This window comes from Triturus cristatus, chromosome 6, assembly GCF_964204655.1.
Source record: "Triturus cristatus chromosome 6, aTriCri1.1, whole genome shotgun sequence".
NCBI classification, from domain to species: domain Eukaryota; kingdom Metazoa; phylum Chordata; class Amphibia; order Caudata; family Salamandridae; genus Triturus; species Triturus cristatus.
In genome coordinates, this window is record NC_140589.1 from 644,751,468 (window position 1) to 644,771,392 (window position 19,925).

At 47.8% G+C, this 19,925-nt stretch overlaps 1 protein-coding gene across 1 annotated transcript in view; it reads right to left on the bottom strand.

The window, feature by feature from the left end:
• The window catches only part of MANEA (mannosidase endo-alpha), a 234,456-nt gene that overhangs the window by 46,748 nt on the left and 167,783 nt on the right, over positions 1 to 19,925 (bottom strand). The window contains exon 4 of the mRNA XM_085611141.1: positions 17,613 to 17,689. Within this exon, the coding sequence (XP_085467267.1) occupies positions 17,613 to 17,689 (77 nt within the window). The remainder of the gene's footprint in view (positions 1 to 17,612; positions 17,690 to 19,925) is intronic.

Here is a 19,925-nt window from a genome sequence, read left to right on the forward strand (position 1 = left end):
TTTTGAAAAAATGAGAACTGATGCAAGAACATTTGAATATTGGCGAGAGAAGCAGCAAATTAAATGCAGTCAAGTGCAAAGCTATCTATTTGTAGCAGAAACACCTGGTGTGCAGTTAAGATTGATGAGAAGGTATTGTAGGCCTCACATGGAAAAAGACATTTGGCCAGAGCTAATGATATACATAATTTCAAACGGCCTGATAAGAATGTACAGGGAGCAAGCAGAATGTTGGAGTGGAGGCAGAGATACAACAAACACCACAAAAAAGGTCACATTAATATCTCCTAGGCCTAAACTAGTCCTGCATGTTCAGTCTTTGAGGTCATACAGAGCGAGGTGGAGGTGCTCCATGGCTTACCAACAGCAGATGGCTGAAATATTGGGACATGTAGCTCGTCTTTAACTTCCAATGTAAGTTGGCAGATGTCCTCAACAGTGTAGCAGAGTATCTCTTCACATGACAGTGTATGAGAAAGAGCATAATGATGAGTCAGACACTGTATCCCCATCACAGGTGAAGTGATGACGGAAATGGCAGGAGGTCTCTTTATAACAGTGTCTGAAAGTCTTTTGGCTGCTTAGTCCCAGGTCTGGTGATAGCCATAGCTGTGCATCTTGTGTCAGCAGTCACAGATTATGTAGTATTTTCATGTGTCTGATTCCTCATACCCAAATTAGAATGGAAGGTGAGGTGAAATTGATTGCATGGCACATTTATCGGCATTTCCCACACCCATTAACTCAGTTGTCATTGTGGAGCCATTATACCCATTTGGCCGCACAGTACACTTGATTTTTTTAAGCGTTTCCATATGAAGCACCAATTTTGACCCTGAAACAATTCTTGTCCTCCTAGCTCCCCCACACATTTGCAGACACTTGCTTCTGGGCCTAGGTGCTGTACACCACCTTGGGCCTGGGTGCTGTACACCACCCTGGTTCTAGGTGCTCTAGACCACCCTGGGCCTAGATGCTCTACACCACACCTAACAGTAGGTAGTTATAGTTAGGAACTAGGCCCAGATGTAGCAAGCCAAATTGCGATCGCAAACGCTGAAATTCGCAGAATTTCAGCGTTTGTGATCGCAATTCAGCTGTGTGCAATGTAGGAAGGCAAATACCTACTTGCAAAATAAGGAATTGCAAAACTTGCGATTCCTTATTTTGCGCAAGCATTTAGAGAATCGCAATTTGCGATTCCTTAAATGCTATGCTAGTAGGCATCGCAAATTGCGATATTGCCTTAAGGAATCGCAAATTACCACCAACTTCAAGTTGGTGGTAATTTGCGATTTCCTTAAAAAAACACTTTTTTGCTTTTTTCAAAGTGCCATGTGGCACACATACATGCCCTATGTGCGCCACATGTGCACACGCACATTTCAGGGGTGCAACAGGGTGTCCTTTTGGAACCCTTGCACCCTTGAAATTGTGCACGCAATTTGCGAGTACCTATTGGGTACTCGCAAATTGCGTGCGCTATTTCCATTCATTCCTATGGGCCTCTAGGCCCACCGCAAGCGCGGCTGCGGAGGTACTGTGCGGGCACTGCGGGGACTTTGTAGTGCGGGACACCCCCCCCTTCGCGCTTTCGCTCCCCGCGCATCGGAGTGGGAGAGAGCCTGCCCACAGGAGGACTGGAGCGGACGAGCACGCTCCCATAAGTACACTGCCCTGAAGTCCTGTGGCCCAAGCTTTCTGGAGGGGCTGGTTTGTGGAGGGCAACTCGGTGTGACTGTGCTGGTGGAGCCACAGTTCCGATGGCGACATGGTGCTGGTTATCCCCCCCCATCCCTGCTGAGCCGCTACCCTGCAGAACACGCTGACTCGGATGCCTTGGAGTGGTTGGCTCCGTTTGGAGGCGGCTGGCGACCCTGATGAGTAGACCACGGCGCGCCTGATATAGTAGCTGGGGATATCGCGGAAGCACCCGGGAATACCTCGCCCTGGTTGCGACGAGGGCGGTTGCGGTGGACAGCTTGCTGGCGAAGCAGGGTGCATCCCCCTTCCTGGTGGGCCTGGCAGGAGGATCTGGTGGAGTGGTGCCCCCTTGACTGGCGGTGGTCGATGCTTTTGCCCTTGAGCTGTGCCTGATGGACTGGGGGATGCTTCTGTGGTGATGCAGGACAACTGTGGCTGCTGAGTGGGGCAACTGGAGTGCATTTCTTACTTTCTGGAGGCCGCTGCGGGAGGCTCATCGCCCTTTGAGCTGGATCGCTGCTCTTGCAGTCAGGCCATGGGGAAGCCGCGGCATGCTCCGGGTGCGGCACAGACTGATCACGTGGAGGACCCACTCGACTCTCAGGATCACGAACCAGCTGGAACCCTGGCGGCGGGGCGACAGCAGCAGCAACTGGAACAAACCCTCAAGGCCATCTCGGACACGAGGGAGGCACTACGCCACGATATAGCGCGCCTTGGACTATTGCGTGCTAATCATGATCATGGCAAACTGGTTGACCGCGTCAAAAGCACGGAACTCAAGCTTGAGACACTGGAACCTGCCCAGAAGGGGACGGAAGCATCGTTGGGTGACTTGTCGTGCAGAGTGCAGCTGCTGGAGAAGAGGGCCGAAGAGGCAGAAGGGCACAACAGGCGCAACAACGTGCGGGTGGTGGGCCTGCCTGAAAAAAATTGAAGGGGACAACATGGTCGACTACCTGGAAAAGTGGCTGCGAGAGGTGGTGGCGCCAGAAGGATTATCGCAGTTCTATACCCTTCAGAGGGCCCACCGAGTGCCGGCCCGCCCGCCGGCTTTGGGCCATCCCCCTAGGCCGGTGGTCGCACGCCTGCTGCATTTCAGGGACCGTGACCTTATACTGCGGAATGCCCGGACATCTGGCCCATACAGAGTGGACAGTGCCTCAGTCTCCCTTTACCCTCATTACTCCCAGGAGGTCCAGCGGAGCCGCTTTTCCTTTATGACAATTAAGAAGGCCCTTCGTGCGGAGGGGATACAGTATGCTCTGTTCTTTCCGGCACGTTTGAAGGTGATGGTGGACGGGACTGCTACTTTCTTTGACCCACCAGACGACGCATGGCACTGGCTAGAGCAGTGCCGCGCGGGTGGGGACGGCACTGGACAGCGGGAACCGGAGGTTGGGACCCAGCCAAAACCTCGTTGGGGCCGCCGAAACAGGAAACGTGTGGCGAGTGGACAGTCACCGTCGTCCTCTCAGACGGAGCTGGAGAGGCAAGCGGCTCTACAGGCGGTTTCCATCATTTCTGGAGCGGCGACTGCGGCCTCGCTGGTGGATTCAGGATCCCGGCGGACGTCCGAAGGGGTGGGGTCGGAGGGTTCTGGGGAAGACGTCGGACGTCTACCAGAGGTTACATCAAGAACTGCTGATGGCCTGTTGGACAAGTGACGATGCCCGTCTTCAATCTGTATACAGTAAGGGGAGGCGCGCCAGTAGCTGCTTTGTGGCAAAGTGGAGAGCGGGTATGGTTCTGCTGAAGATAGTGGGGGGCCTGGTTCCTGGCTCAGACGGGGGGGCGGGACACTGCCGGGAGGAGGGGAATCTGACATTTGAGGCCCGACCTACAGGCTGGGCTGGTGAGATCGCTGTCCGGCTCGTGTTGGTGCTGGGTCACCCACTCTACCTCACATTTACTGTGAGACTCTGGTAGCTACCAGGGTATTTTCCTTCGTTGGGTCTGTGTTTGGATGGGTAACTATGGTTTAGAGCCTGTTCTGGGGAAGGGAGGTAGGGGGGTTTGTTGGGGATGTTTTGCAAGGGGGGGGTTTGTCAGTGTGCCCGCTAGGCTGCATTGGATTGTGTTCTGTTGTATCCTTCTATATGGCGACCCGACTTGAATTAAAATGTGTCACTTGGAATTTGCGAGGGCTGAATTCCATGAGAAAACATTATAAAGTGCATGCATATTTGGTCCGCAGGGGGATCCAGGTGGCCTTTTTGCAGGAAACACACATTGACAAGGCTGAGGGGCGGGCGTTGCAGAGGAGATGGAGGGGACAGTTATTTTACACTACTTTTTCTGCATTTGCTAGAGGGACTTTAATTTGGGTGCGGTCCGGGGTTCCCTTCCAACCCATGAACACGCTTTTAGATCCGGAGGGGAGGTTTGTGTTGGTGTTCGGCCGTCTAGATGGCAGAGATGTGACATTCTGCAGTGTCTATGCCCCGAATTCCGACCACACCGCATTCTTTGCGCAGCTTTCTGGGAGGCTGGTGTCGTTTCTAGTTGGTACAGTGTTCCTCGGGGGGGGGGGGCTTTAATTCTGTCACTGATGTGGAGTTGGATCGTTCTCACCCCCTGCTGGCTCAGTCGGCGGTACGCAGAGTGGCCAGGGTGAGAAGGGACTGGCAGGAAGCGTGGGGCCTTGTGGATGCCTGGCGGGTACAACATCCGTTAGACAGGGACTATTCATTCTACTCAGCGCCGCATGACTTACATGTTCGGCTTGATGGCTTTTTATTTACCCCGGGAGCCCTGGAACTCACACGCCATAGCGAGTATCTGGCAAAGACACTCTCGGACCACAACCCCTGTTTGATAACGATACTCTGGTCGCAGCAGCTGCAAGTGATCCCGACGTGGCGTTTGAATCCGGTGACGCTGGAAGATCCCGTGTTTAATGCAGAGCTAGGGGAGGGCGTAGAGCGCTACTTTTTAGACAACTCGGGGACAGCGGCGAGCAGAGCTCATGAATGGGATGCGCTGGTGAGAGGGATTTGCATCTCGTCCGTCGCTGGGACGCGTAAGGTGCTGCTGCAGGACATTGACCGGGCTGAGGCTTGGCTGTGCCAGGCGGAACTCGATGGCCACAAGAATGGGGGCGCCCGGGAGGAGGTGTTGGCGGCGCAAGAGGAGGTGGCCACTCAGGTTGAGCGGCTTCGCTGCTATGACTATAAAGAATACATGGTACGGGCACACGCTGAACGGGACAAAGTAGGGTCGTTACTGGCCTGGCTGGCTAATCCGGCTGTCCGGGGATCCCCAATAGTGTCGCTGTCTACACCAGCAGGGGGCCTGGTCTACTTGCAAAAGGAGGTCAATGACCAATTCCTGGATTATTACACGCTGCTGTACCAGAGTAGGATGAGGGACCTGCCCGACGGTCTGGACGATTATTTAGAGGCTGCAGGGTTGCCACACTTGGACCCGGAACAGGGCACTACATTGGGGGCAGCTATCTCCCTGGGAGAAATCAGGACAGCGGTTAAACACATGGCCCGGAGAAAGACTCCAGGGGCTGATGGACTCCCGGAGGAGTTCTATGCAGCGTATTTGGACATTCTGGCACCGCGTTTGCAGTCGGTGTACAGAGAGGCGTGGGACCTGGGTAGGCTGCCGCTCACTACGAGAGAAGCGATCATAGTGCCGCTGCTGAAGAAGGGTGGGGTCCCCACCTCCGGGATGGCATACCGGCCGCTTTCTATGCACTCGGTTGACTATAAGATCCTCAGTAAGATCTTGGCCACGCGACTCTTGGGTCACATGAGCACCCTAGTACACCCGGATCAATTGGGTTTCATTACCGCTAGGAATACTGCGACGTGCATTCGGCAGTTGGTGCGGATCCTGGGGGAAAGAGGGGAAGGTTCGTCGGAGGCCGTGGTGCTATCGGTGGACATCGAAAAGGCATTCGACAGTGTGGAGTGGCCGTATCAGTTCCGGGTGTTGAAGGGGTTTGGCCTGGGTGATCATTTTGAGCGTTGGACCAGCTTGTTATATAGCTCCGCCACAGCTAGGGTTCGTACGGGACGCACTATCTCAGCGGCTTGCCAGGTGGAGAGAGGCACTCGCCAGGGTTGTTCTCTATCCCTACTTTTGTTTGCGCTGGCAATTGAACCTCTTGCAGCGCATGCCCGACAGGGGCGTTTCTATGAGGGTGTTCCGCTGCGTGGGGAGCTCCATCACATATCCCTGTACGCGGATGACCTCCTGTTGTATCTGGCTGATGCAGGGGATTCCCTCCGGGGTGCCAGAGCCCTGCTCCGGGAGTTTGGACGCTTGTCGGGGTTGCAGGTGAATTGGACTAAGACCTGCCTGTTTCCTTTGTCCCCTGAAGTTCAGATGCCCTTGGCGCTTGAAGACCTGAGGTGGGAACCTGCCTGCTTACTGTATCTGGGCGTCCGCATATTTCACGCTCCCACCGACCTTTTTGAGGGGAATGTGGGTGGCGCGCTGAGGGGGCTCAAGGGTAGTATGGCGTTCTGGCGCACTCTCCCTCTTTCGGTAGCTGGGCGTGTAGCTCTGCTGAAGATGGTAGCGCTGCCACGGTTGCTCTACTTCTTCCGTACCTTGCCGATGTGGATCCCGGTCTCCTTTTTTAAGACGCTTCGGGCACTGATGACAGGGTTTATTTGGGGATCTGGCAGACGGCGGGTGGCACTGGCCACTCTGATGAGGCCGAGGGAGGAGGGGGGGCTGGCGGCCCCAGAATTTGAGTGGTACTACTTGGCGGCACAACTGCAATGGCTTACACAGGCCGTGGCGCGTGAGTTTAGAGGCCCTGATGGTTCACAGGATAGGGTCATCACTCGACACGTGTTGTCATTCATTGTGCTTCGCCAAAAAATCAGGCTGGACCAGCTCACCCTCGAGGAGCGCACACTCAGGCTATGTTGGACTCGCAGTCAGAAACGGGCAGGCTTCGTGGTCCCATATGCTCCGGAAATTCCTTTGGGCATGTGCACGGCCCTCCCTCATGGTGGGGATTGGTCGGCGTTGGCTGGTGGGAAGACTGTGGGGTCCACAAGATTGGGGACTTATACAAGGATGGTGTCTTGTTGCCATTCCAGGATTTGCAGAGGGCTTTCGATCTGCCGAGGGGGGATTATCTTTTACACGCCGCCTTGGTGTCGGAGCTTCAGAAACAATGGAAGATGGGACTGTCGGAACCCCAGACTTCATTGGGGTGTCAATACATCACTATGGCAGCGGGTACATTCAAGGCCTTCACCCGTCTATATAGGCAGCTGTCCACGGAGAGGCTTCCACCCCTGGATACCTTGCGGGGTAAATGGGAGGGAGATCTTGGTAGGCCCATTCCTGAGACGACGTGGCCGCAGTTGTTGCGGCGGGCCTGGAAGGGCACGCACAACGCTAGGTTTCAATTGGTCCAATTTTACACTCTCCACAGGGCTTACTTAACTCCGGTCAAAATTTTACAGTATTTTGGAGGGTCCCAATCGCCGTGTCCCCGGTGCAATGCAGAAGGTGCTGATTTTGGTCATATGTTTTGGTCCTGCCTGGGATTAGGCTCTTATTGGGCAGATGTGGTGGCGTGTTTGAATCAAGTGACTGAGCGCGAGCTGGAAGTGGAGATGAGGACTTGCCTTTTGCTTTGGTTTCCGCCCACCCCAGTACTAAAATTACGAGCAAATTTTATGATTTGGGTCTGATAATGGCGAAGAGGGAGCTCACCATGCACTGGAAGGCAAGGGCTGGACCTAGCTTTCGGAGGTGGAAGGCGAGTTTCTTGTCCTGGGCAGGGAGTAAAGGGACGCTTCGTCTACAATTGGCCAGGCGTGCCTCTAATGACAATGCGCTGGACGCTGCAAGGGCGTGGGGAGCTTTAGTAGAGGGGCTTCGTTCTCCGGAGGAGCTGGACGAGGGGGACAGGGCTCCTGTAGACATGGACCAGTGTGTGGAGCCTAGGGTGGTGCCCTCTGGGATTACTGGGGAGACTGTTCAGGATGAGGCCACTTAAGTACACTCAGTGAGGAATCAGCGTCTGCACAACATATTGAGAATTGTCGAATAGTCAAGGTGGGAGCATAGAGCAAATATGGGTGGCAACATGGAGCCTCCTGTCCTTTGAGAACAATGATAGTGTCTTTTCTATTGATTTGAGTTAGGCTTTCTCGGAACACGGGGTTCTAGATGCCCAAGCTGAAGGGGGGGTTGACGCGGGCACACTGACGGGGGGGGGGGTGGGGGTAGAGAGGGTGGTGGGTGGGGGAGTTAGGGAGAAAATGTTGAAGAACCGGTTTCTCCTGACATGTACAATGATGGTTGGGTCACTTTCAAGATGCTAATGTATGTAATATTGGTTTATTGGTACACTGGTTGGGAAAAACTCTTGGCTTTTTCCAGTGGGGAAAGATCGGATCCAGTCCAGGGCTGTTACTTGTATGCCGACGTCAAGTAGTCTGGCGACTAGTGTGCGGTGGGAGACAGCGTTGAAAGCTCCTGATAGGTCGAGCAGGATGAGGGCTGCATAGTGGCCTTGGTCCAGGAGGGTGCGGATGTCGTCTGTGGCGGCGAGTAGGGCGGTCTTGTTGCTGTGGTTGCTTAGGAAACCAGATTAGGATGAAACGAGTCAGTTCCCTGGTGACTGTTTTTTCTGCAACGTTGGCTGTGAAGGGGAGGAGTGAGATGGGCCGGTAGTACTTGAGGCCGGTGGGGTCGGCTGTGGGCTTCTTGAGCAGGGGCCGGACTTCAGCATACTTCCAGTCGTCTGGGAAGGTGCCTGTTTCAAAGCTGGTCTTGATGGTGCGTTGTAGTTCGGGTGCGATGACTGCTGCAGCTCTGTGGTAGATGTGAGGAGAGCAGGGGTCGGTGGGGGCACCTAAGTGGGTGCCTTTCATGGTAGAGGTGTCTTCGGTCGTGATCAGTATCCCGTTTGAGATGGTGGGCTGGCTGGTGTGTCTGGCAGGCGAGGGGCCGGCTGTGGCGTCTGGTCGACAAAGTTGTCATAGAGGTTTTTGATCTTGAGGTGGAAGTAGGTTCCAAGCTTGTCGCAGAGGTCCTGGGATGGGGTGATGTCTGTGGTTTCGCTGCATGGGTTGGTGAACTCCTGAATGACGCTGAAGAGTTCTTGGAATTGGTGGAGTTGGCGAGGATTTTGTTGTGGATGAAGTCCTTCTTGGTGGTTCTGATTTGGTTGTGGTAGTACGTCATGGCGTCCTTGTAGGTGGAGTAGTTTTCGGTTGTCTTCGCCAGTTCTTGTCCAAGCCTCTGCAGTTGCGCCTAACTTTTTGGAGGTCGGTGGTGAACCAGGCGGCTTTCCTGGGGCGTTGTTTGTTGGGGTTACGTAGCGGGGCGAGCTCGTCCGCGCAGTTGGACATCCAGGTGTGGAGTCCTCTGGCTGCGAAGTTTGCGTTGGGTGCCTAGATGTGGTTGTTTCAGGTGAGGGTGGAGTTAAGTTGCTCGTCGGTAACCTTGCTCCAGTTCCTTCGTGGTGGGCGTGGGGCTGGTTTGGGTGCCTTGGGTTTGTCCATGGTGAAGCGTACGCAAGGGTGGTCGGTCCATGGCAGTTGCGCTGAGTGGTTGAAGTGAACGCTTTTTCCAGCAGCGAAGATGGGGTCGAGGGTGTGTCCTGCTCTGTGGGTCAGTGTGGTGACTAGTTGTTTAAGTCTTATGTTGGTGAGGTTGTCGCGAAGTGATGTAATATGTGAGGTCATAAGCAGTGCATTGTGGGGGCGCGAATTATAGTTAGCTCAACTAATTAGATCGGCTGAATTTCTCTGGTTTTGTACGACTGAAATGTCAGCCTAACTATAACGTCACTGTAACCTTTGTTATTCTTCGTGGAAAAAATATATATATATATATATATATATATATTTGCTTCCAATATGTCTCAAGGATAATTGTGAATTTTGTAAGGGCCTCATAACATTTTGGATTGAAGCTTGGGTGCAAACTGTCCACAGATGTCACTAGGTACTGTGTGTATTTGGCATGTAATTACCAGACCATTCTTAGTTTTGCACATGTGAATTGTTTTCCGACATTGCAAAGTGTGCAAACCCTAAATTGTGTACATGATTGCACCAAACTTTACCTGGCAAAAACAATGGAGGCAAAAGCCTGTGAGCTGTTCAATTTGAGCACAACTGATATTCTCAATTTAGACACAAGTTTTGTGTCCACATCAGGATTAGTGCAGAATGTGTATGTAATGAGTACATTGTCAAATGTAGATCCAGCACTACATCTATATACTGGCAAAAGGTGTGGACTGGAGCAGTTAAGCAGTTGAGAGCCACTGGTAATTATCTTGGGCCCCTCCCCAGTCCATCGGCATTTTGCACACCATGCCACCTTACTTTGGATCCAGCGATATACAAATCAGTTTTTTTGAAGGACCTCATAACATGTTAACCTCAGTTTGGACTCAGTGCTTTGGTTTTTGTTCACTTAATCATTGTATTGACTTGCATGCACATCACCTGCCCGCCTGCCTGTGAGCTGCCTTCGGATTCCAGTCCTCCTGCAATACCCTTGATGACAGTTAGGTGTATGACTTGCATGACTTTCTCAATCCAGGCTATCAAGTATAATTTGAGAATAGTCCTTGCTGATTGGTCTGGATTTCTCATTAATGGTGGGCAATGGTCTTCTTTCACATCAAGTCATCCCAAAGGCGAGCTAGCACTGACCTTATATATGACCATCTGCCTTTAACATGTTGGCCATTTTTTCTGTTATCAAACAGGCAGACAATCTTTAGCCATTTGGTCACTGAGGGATTCAAAGTCCCTATGATAACATGTTAGTTTGCACTGTCTAACTGCTGCCTGGCTGCTGGTCTTTGGTGTTCTTGGCACTGGATGAGGTGGGAATAGCAATGGCTAATGGAAATAGGATATCTGGATCAATGTGTCATCAGTATAGGTGACTGTATCCTCAGGATGGCTTGGGTAGGCAAAAAGAAACCGTGGGTTGCCAATTGAGTCTCTGTGATACCGTTCAGTCCTGAGAAGCTTCAAAAATTATGTCACCCGCAAGAGGATGAGGAAAATGGCTCTAAAATACCTTTTACCACTACTTCTTGGTTTATTGCACCTGTTGGTTAAGCATGCACAGATTGCGCAGAGGCACTAGTGGAGCAAGTGTGGAAAAACCACAGGCCATACAAATTGCACATAAATACCCTGGATATATCACAACTCCCTAATTGGCTCTCTGTGTAGTGGGTGTAGCGCATACAGCACATGTGCCTTTACCCTATGGCGCTATGATATTCACAATGATGTTCCCAAAGCACCCTCATGACTGATGCATACCCCAGTATTCCTCATGGCTAGCATTTCCACACATCCTCAAGTCCAATGTTTCCCCAGCACCCGTATCTTCCATTATGCTCGACTCCCTGCAAGTATTTCCCATATCCCGTGAACCAATGGATTATCTACTCTTACAATTCCTAGGGCCTTGGTGTAGCTTTCCATTAAGTCCTTGAGGTATACCAGGAACCAATGGCAAGCCTTGCCCTTGTTATTACTGGGGCCTTGGTGTTTTCCAATATGCACGTTCAAGCAAAAACAATATATTTGTTTCCTGTTTGGTTCCGATCAACAAGATGGTCGTAGAGAGTGTACTAACAAGTGTTTTCCCCAATGTTCGGAAATGTTCCAGACGGCCATGTGCACCACGTGATCTAGCTACATTCTTCGAGCCTTCGTCTCTCTGATTTTCTCCAGTGCTTCTTGCGAGTTTACACTCCGGACCCTCCCTACAGCCTTGATGCTAGAACTTTCATACCGCAAGGATTAAACATACTTTAGTCCTGTGCTTCTCTGATGAACAGCAGTGCCAAGAGAAAGCACTTCATATATGCTTTGATATATGCTTCAACCTTGTATACTTATTTTTCGAGTGTATCTATAGGAGTGCAAGTGACTCCAACCTATGCTCCCAGTTTATCTTGAGGAGTGCTGAAACTCCAATTTTCCGATTTGTATTTTAAATTTATTTCTAGGAGTGTCACACTCCAATCTGTGATTTTGGTATTTCTGCTTTCAGCCCGAGCTGCTGATAAAACTTGCACATTTGTGTCACTAAAGTCAATGCATGTTCATTGTTTGTAAAGTACTTGCTAGTGTATTCTGAGGGTAACTGTTCTGTTATTTCCAGTGCATTGCATCACCACAAAGCCAGAAGTTTTGGTCCAGTGCACACCTACCTCACAAACACAGTTTTGCACAGTAACTGAGGAGATCCAGTACCGCAAGTCCCTTTTCTTACTGTATCCAAACCCCCTTGCTCGAGGAAAACAGTGTAAGCTCTAAGGTTTCGTTTCCTTGACTTGCATTGTCTTCGGTGGGATAGGAGGTCGACCATTGGCTCCAGTTTTGTCTCAGTGGTTGGGAGCAGTGGAGTGCATGACAGGACACAAGGGCACATTCCCCACAGTATCAAAATAGTAAGTGTGCAATCTGTGTAAGATTTAATGCAAAAGTCTTACTGAATTGTATGATGGATTTTCCCCAAATAATATCTAAGGAATACGGTTACCATCCCACATCATTGGAATACAAAGTATCCAGTGCTCAGCTTTTAAGAAACCATGCTGATAGTTGTCATTTTGGAATTAAGGGCACTCTAAAAAGAAAGCTCAGAGATGACTACCTTGTGAGCCAATGACATAGACCAGTATTTATTTGTTTTATGTATTTGAGTATCAGGAGACTTTATAACAAGAAATGCTGTGCAAGAAGGACAGTACAACTGTAACACGGTCATCAACAGTTTGGGTGGTGTACATTTATGGTTTTGTGGGTTTGATGGAAAAGTGAATGATGATTGAGACACGGTGCTCAACGACTTACTTAGCATATTTACCCCAAAGGTGGTTAGAAGGAACCAGAGGACGCTGGGAGAGTGTAGAAACTGGGGTCTGTGGTGAGATTTGGCCAGTTACAAAAAATAGTGCATCACCAGAGCAATTCTAAAGGTGGGAAAGGAATAGATATAACCTACATGTTATGTTAAATGTATTTATTTAGCGCACAAATACCCAAAGGTGTCTTGGCACTGGCTACAGAGTAAAAGAAGGAAAAAGATATGCAGAATTAAATAGCCAGGTCTTGAGAGATTGTTTGATGGTCAGAAGATTTGTAGAGGATTTGATATAGAGTGGACGTTTGTTCCAGGTGGTAGAAGCACCCAGCACAATGCTGCGGCCTCCCCATTCAGCAGATTTAAATTTAGGAACAGTCACAAATTTGGCGTAGGAAGATCTTAGTGACCTTTTGGGAGTGTACCAATTGAAACGGTTTTTCAGAATTGCAGGCCCTTGTTCATGTAAGGCTTTGTAGGCAAAACATTAGCTGGAAGCAGTTTCCAGTTGAATTGCCCTAAGGAGATCAGAGGTGAGGAAGTGTGATATTGTTCAGAGAAGTATATGAGTAAACATGAAATTAAGACCGGGAGGAGTGCTCAAAGCGCTACTCTCATAGTTGTGGAAGGCTACCACCTTCTCCAGAAGTTGAGCAGCCCAAGTGTGGTGGTGGCAGCATGGTGAGTAATGATTAGTAGTAGTAGTGAACAGGTCCTTTTTTCCCCTGTGTCACTGGAGTGAGGCCTAGAGGCTCATTCACCTTTTAAAAGTTCAGCTGCTGAGTATTTAATTCACCCTTCGCCTACATCAAGTTGATATAAAGTGCTCTGCAGCACAGCAGTAGTGACTGCACTGGATGTATGTGTGCCCATGAAGCGTGCAGTGCAGGGATAGAGCAGTACCGTGTAGTACATGTAGGATTTGTGTATGCCCTGTGTGTGTGTGTGTATGCATGTCTGTGAGGAATACATGACATGACAAATGTAGTGCTGTGTAGAGTGTACGCAATGAAAGCATATGCTGGGTGTATGTGTGCTTGCGTGAAGTACAATACATCAAGAGTGAAGTGTGCATTTCGCACATAAGTGTATGTGTGCTGGCAGAGTGCTACAGTGCTGAGCAGTACGCGCAGACTGAATGTTGGCGCTCAATAGGTGTGTCTATAGTGGCACAATGCATGGAGGTAACAGTACTAGAGAGCAAGTTCACTTTGAATGTACACCAAGTGCAAGTGTTCCAGCAATGGACATGAGGAAGAGCGGAATCCCCCCATACAGATTTGTATATTGCTGCCTTCCTTTGTACGGCATGGGACACTCACTGGAGAAAGGGAGGAATAGGCTCTCCCTTTACAATTCAAAAGGGTGCTCTTTTATTCAGTAACAGATCTCAAAGGAGCATGGGCAAATTCCAGGAAGGAGATGGGGCTGATAAGGAAATCAAAGAGCACGGCTGGGAGTCTGGGATTAACCTTTTGATGCACATATCACAGTGGTTGACCTCCAGGTGTGAACTCTGGTCATTTCTATGAATAGTGTTGTGTGTCAATCAGCTTAGGAGTCTTGCCTGCTGTAGCCTTTCAAGGCAAAAGAAAAACAGGAGAAGTGGACACTTCAAAGAAGCAGAACCCCACCATAAAGCTCAGACTCAGATCCTAAAACACATTTTGGTGTCTGGAAATGGACTATGAGAAAGGGAGATTGAGACCCAAAAGTTTGTCATCTGACAAGCAGCCAGAAGGACTGTATGAGCAGGGGAAGCTCTGCAAGACTTCTGCGTGTGACCAGGACTGAGGGCAAAGGTCTGGGTCCCCGGCTCACTGTGCCACTGGAATCAAGCTATCCTGGCTAATGAGGGCTGAAAGCCCGAAACCGGACCTAGGATTCTTGTTTCCGGTCCAGAGTGGACCTGGCTTGGCAGTTCGGGCTGGACTGTTCTCATGAGGCACAGGGTCAAGGTTGATTTACATATGGCCAGGTCTAAACTGGGGTGGCATGGTGAGCAAAAGAATGATGGATTTAACCCAGATGTCTTGACTGGGGGTGAATGTTTTGATTTGTTCAGCATTTCGTTCATCAATTGTGTGTCTTATCCTTTCTCGCCCTAAGTGAGCCGGGTATGCCCAGACGTGGGTCCCGGGCTCACTGTGCCACTGGAATCAAACCATCCTGGCTGATGAGGGCTGAAAGCCCGAAACAGGTCCTAGGATGCATGTTTCTGGTCCAGAGAGGACCTTGCTTGGCAGTTCGGGCTGGACTGTTCCTATGAGGCACAGGGTCAAGGCCGATTTGCATATGGCCAGCAGGGATGTGGAATTCCTATAGCCCGACGCCCAGGACATATTGTTTGGGGTCAAGGGCAACAAGTTTCCATGTGTATTTTGTCCTTGGGACAAGTAGGCCCAACCCTCTACATCACTAACCCTTTGACTGACAGTTTATAGACCCACATGATGGATCAGGGAAAGCTTTGCCTGCAGTTAAGGTAATATTTGTTTCCATGTTTTAACGCTGTTCAAACTTGTATTTATGGTTCATAAATGCAAAACCTTTATTATTAGGGTGAGCGATCCAAGTACATGTTGTAAGCTCAGACTGCTACTGACAGTGGTTAAAGTATAAAAATGGGTGCACACGCTATCATTGTTTAGCACTATGAGGCTATGCATACTTCTCCCAGAATACTCTCTGATTAGATGCAAATATATGGAGACGCTTGAAAGCAAGATTGATTATTCTTAGCTTTCAAGATGAAATGTTCACAAAAAAAGCAAAAACATTTAGAAAAATTACTGTAACATTTTAGGTAGCGTTTTTCTGCAGCATCATTTAGTAAAATGTGTTGATGCATGCTAGTATTTCCCAAAAATATTCATAATGGAAAATCACTGTAACCAGTTTTAATAAGACAATGGGAAACATAAAAATAAACAAGCATTGGTAAAGCCAATTGGTCTGAAATTGTTGGTCAATCTTTTGGTTTTATCAATGCGTGATTTGTTTTGTCATGTTTTTTGTAAAACCTTATTGGTGTGGGTGCTGCTGGGCCCTCATCATTATAACAAACATTGGCAAAAGCAAAAATTGTTTCGGTCTCAAAAAGGACACATTGCCACAGTCGGTCCTGGCACTGAACAAAACAACAGCGTGTCAATTATGCTCCTTGTGAAAGAACAGAATGCTGTCATTCACAGCGAAGCTAGCCAACTGACAGAGAGAGACATTTTAATAAACACAACGTGTCATGGTTAACGCCAGACCTAATTAGGAGGCCAATTATTAAATAGAGTCTCAAAAGTGCACTTATGTCCTTGCATTAAGTGCAGATATAAGACTTTCCTGAATTCACAAGACTTTACAGAAGTAGGCCAAGAAATAGTACTCCTAGAAAATATTTGTGAACTACATTTTAGCATGAGCAAATATGCATGTGTAGATTTGCTCATGCGAAAATCCGAGCGTTTGTAAGTTTACATCTCCTCCAACCACTTTTTTCCCAACCCAGGAAGAAATTTTATGTCTGCCATTGTCAGGAGTAAATATCCAACCTTTCTCAGTATGGGAAAAGATTAGAGAAGAGTTGGTGAAAACCCTTAAAATATGCAAGTTAGTAGGTTTGCACAGACTCAAAAGGGCATTCCAACCCTGTAACTGTTGCTTAACTTCAGCGCCAGTATGTAGATCTGCGGAAACGTGGCAACATAAGGGAATTGCTAGTATTCATACCCTGCTATGGAAGGAACCCTGGCATATTCAGAGAGGCTATTTCGGAGCTCTTATATAAGGGTATTGCTGCCATAATGTGTCACCGCATTACATGGCACAAAAGTGACAATTGGATTTTGTTACAGGACAATTCGATTTATGAAGTAACCTGCCCCATGGACAAGTAGATATTTTATTAAATTCCACACCCCTGGGCCAGGTCTAAACTGGGGTGGCATGGTGAGCAAAGGAATAATGGATTAAACCCAGATCTCTTGACTGGGGGTGAATGTTTTGATTTGTTCAGCATTCCGTACATCAATTGTGTGTCTTTTGCTTTCTCGCCCCAAGTGCGCCGGGTATGCCCAGACGTGGGTCCCGGGCTCACTGTGCCACTGGAATCAAGCTATCCTGGCTGATGAGGGCTGAAAGCCCGAAACCGGTCCTAGGATGCTTGGTTCCAGTCCAGAGAGGACCTGGCTTGGCAATTCGGGCTGGACTGTTCCCATGAGGCACAGGGTCTAGGCTGATTTGCATATGGCCAGGTCTAAAATGGGGTGGCATGGTGAGCAAAAGAATGATGGATTTAACCCAGATCTCTTGACTGGGGGTGAATGTTTTGATTTGTTCAGCATTCCGTTCATTAATTGTGTGTCTTTTGCAGACCTACTAGTAGCATTTGAATTACAGGCCCTGGGGGCACGTGTAGTTAACTGTACAAGTGACTTATTAGGAAATCAAATAAGCCAATCATGGGGAAACCAAATGCCTTTACATTTTAGACACAGAGCACAGGCACTTTAGCAGTGATCAGCAGTGGAAAAGTGCTCAGAGTCCTAAAATTTGCAAAAAACGAAGTTCAGCACACAGTCAAAAAGCGGAGATCCGAAGTAAGAAGACTGGGGAAACCACGTCAAAAGATGCCAGGTCTAACAGTAACCTTCCCGTGAAAAAGATTGATCGCACTAAATGTGTACAAGTCTACAAGAAAGAGCGAGTATTTCAAACAGTTTGGGAATGTATACACATATTTTTTTAAACTGAGTAGTACAAATGCAGTTGAGTGAGCAAGCATACTCCATGAAGTTGCGGCTCGAAGACAAAAGGTTAAGAAATTAAGGCTTTGTAGAAAAGTGATTGTGATCCTATAATGCGATTAAGTTCTTTCCATAAAGCGTGGTGAATATTTGGAGGCAGCGCCACGTATGCGTACAGGGAGCATTGAATAAAGTCTGGGGGAGACAATGGAACATTGGGACTAGATGGTTCTAGGTATTCATTGGTCATAAGTAGCTTTGTCACCATCTCATAACATTTAATACTGTAAAAACATCCAATATTTAAACAAATGTGAAGAAACATACGTGTCAATGATATATTTGATGTTGCTGCGTAAATTACGGTCATCTCGATCTTTGTATGGTTCAATGTGAAAAGCGACCTAGAAGTAAAAATCAAATTTATTTTAGCCATTCACTTATATATCTTAAATAACACCATTAGAAGCAGTGACATTTGGATTATGTTTACATGGGAGCTCATAGTCAGAACTAAATTGCCCAACTAAGACACACAGGTTTGTTGGAATAACATCCACGAACAAATATTAGCTGCTCTGATGAATAAACCAAATCACAGGGGAAATTGGTAATGTGGAGCACAGGGAAATAATATATTGAAATTTTAAAAAGGAGGATTAGAAAATCTGGTTCCAATGCGTTAATTAGGGCTTAACTAAAGTCACGCCTGCAGCTATTTCACGGGAAAGGCTTACTTTGGCCTTGTTTTGTGGCTTACCGATGGTTGCATAAGTAGCCATGTTGCCTGCTGCATGTTTGCCCATAGACTGTCAGAGGGGTACACATGTCTCATTTCTCTTTGAACATACTTAAATGGCCGACAGCTAGGAAGCACAAATCGATAGCTGCCAACACTTACTCCCGAGAAAATATTGAAAACGATAAACTGAATAGAGTTACACATAACTTTCTTGAATATATACCTATGTCTACAAACCACGATATTTAAATGTATGTTTTTAGTTTTACTTATGGCGTTTTAGAAGACACAAACCAAGGCTAATGGTTAATGATAAAGCCGCAAACAGTCAGAGCGAGAAACACACAATCATGAGAATTAAAACGTGGGGAAGATAAACCTTCAAAGCATTTTACATATATTATCATCCACTTGTTTCTAGCATCTTCCTATAATACTTCAAAGGGTCCACGCTGGACAAAGTATGTAGAAGACCAACCTCTGACATCTCCACTACAACCACTGCCCCGTTTCTCAAATGATTTCCTTCAATGAAATTATTAAATGCCTAGGACTTAAACTGGACCTTTTCCCGAATATTCTATGTAATATCCTACAACCTAAATCCTGCCAAAATGTCTCCGCTTTCACACAGCGGCATGCCTTCCTCATCAAACTTTATAACAAATAGAGCAAGTTATTATCTGTTGAAACAATTCTAAATTGACATGCGTTTCATTAATTCACACTAGTGTTTGGGGCAGGAAAAACCTATTGAAATGCAATTATTTGGACCTCATTTCGACTATGTGCGCTACTCACAAGTGAATGCAGAAAAGTGTCGAGATGGAAAACTACTGTTACATGTAAGCCACTTTTTCTACCGTAGCATAAACGTAGCCTAGATTCACCTGCTGTGCATCAACTTTGCAGCTGTATCTCACATACGGTGATGTGCGTGAAAAGTGAGGAGCAGCAAGCAAATGCTTTAGCACGGTTTGTGCTACTACTGCTGCCTGTCTTGCCTACATATCTACCCTGAAGCGCTTGGTAAAGCTGTGTATAAAGTAGGACCCTTCTAATAAAATTTTTTCAAAAGGGCATTCCTTAGAGACATTTTTAACCCATAATTTCACTTCACATAACACGTCACTTGCTTTTCACCCAACAACCTGCTCCGCTGTAACTCAGGCGTTGTAGCACAGCTTGGATTGCATTAGGCAATCCAGTTGGACCCCGATGATGAAGCATGCCACCTACTAGGTAGGTGGGTGAGGGGTTTTTCTACAACAGTTGTGTACTCTCCTTCTCAGTTTTTCAAAAGGTGACTGCAAAAAACGTTTGCTTTAAGTTGCCTTCCTAAAAACTTGTCCATTTTGTTTGTGGTAAAGTACAACGCTGCCAGCATCTCTACAAATGTCAGTCAGTGAAACATTGCTAATGAAAGGATGGGATACACCCTTCTTCCACATGGAGCGATCTGCATGAAATGTCTTTATTACCAGAGAACTACATAAGTGAATAATAGTATTGAGCAATAGCTTCCTTCCCAAAAGAGCTGTCTAGGACTTGTGATGCAAGAGAAACTAATACCTTTAGAGGCGGGTGTATAGATGTTGTCTAATACGTTCAATTATTGCCCTTATACATAAACATTTAGCCATCATTCTAATGCAAAGCCAGGATTCTAAACAGGTGAATTGGAGAAATTGTATAATTGTAATTACTTGTAAACACGGTTGTTTCACAATGACTCAATTTCAGTTACCACGTGTATGGAAGATATGTCAAATAGGAAAGCAATCTTTAATGCAGGAGGTTTCAAAGATACTTTATCCATTGCCACTAAATGGTACCATCAACCAACTTGACACAATATTTAAACTAAGTGTTAGAGTTGGGTCTGTCTTTTGGTGGAT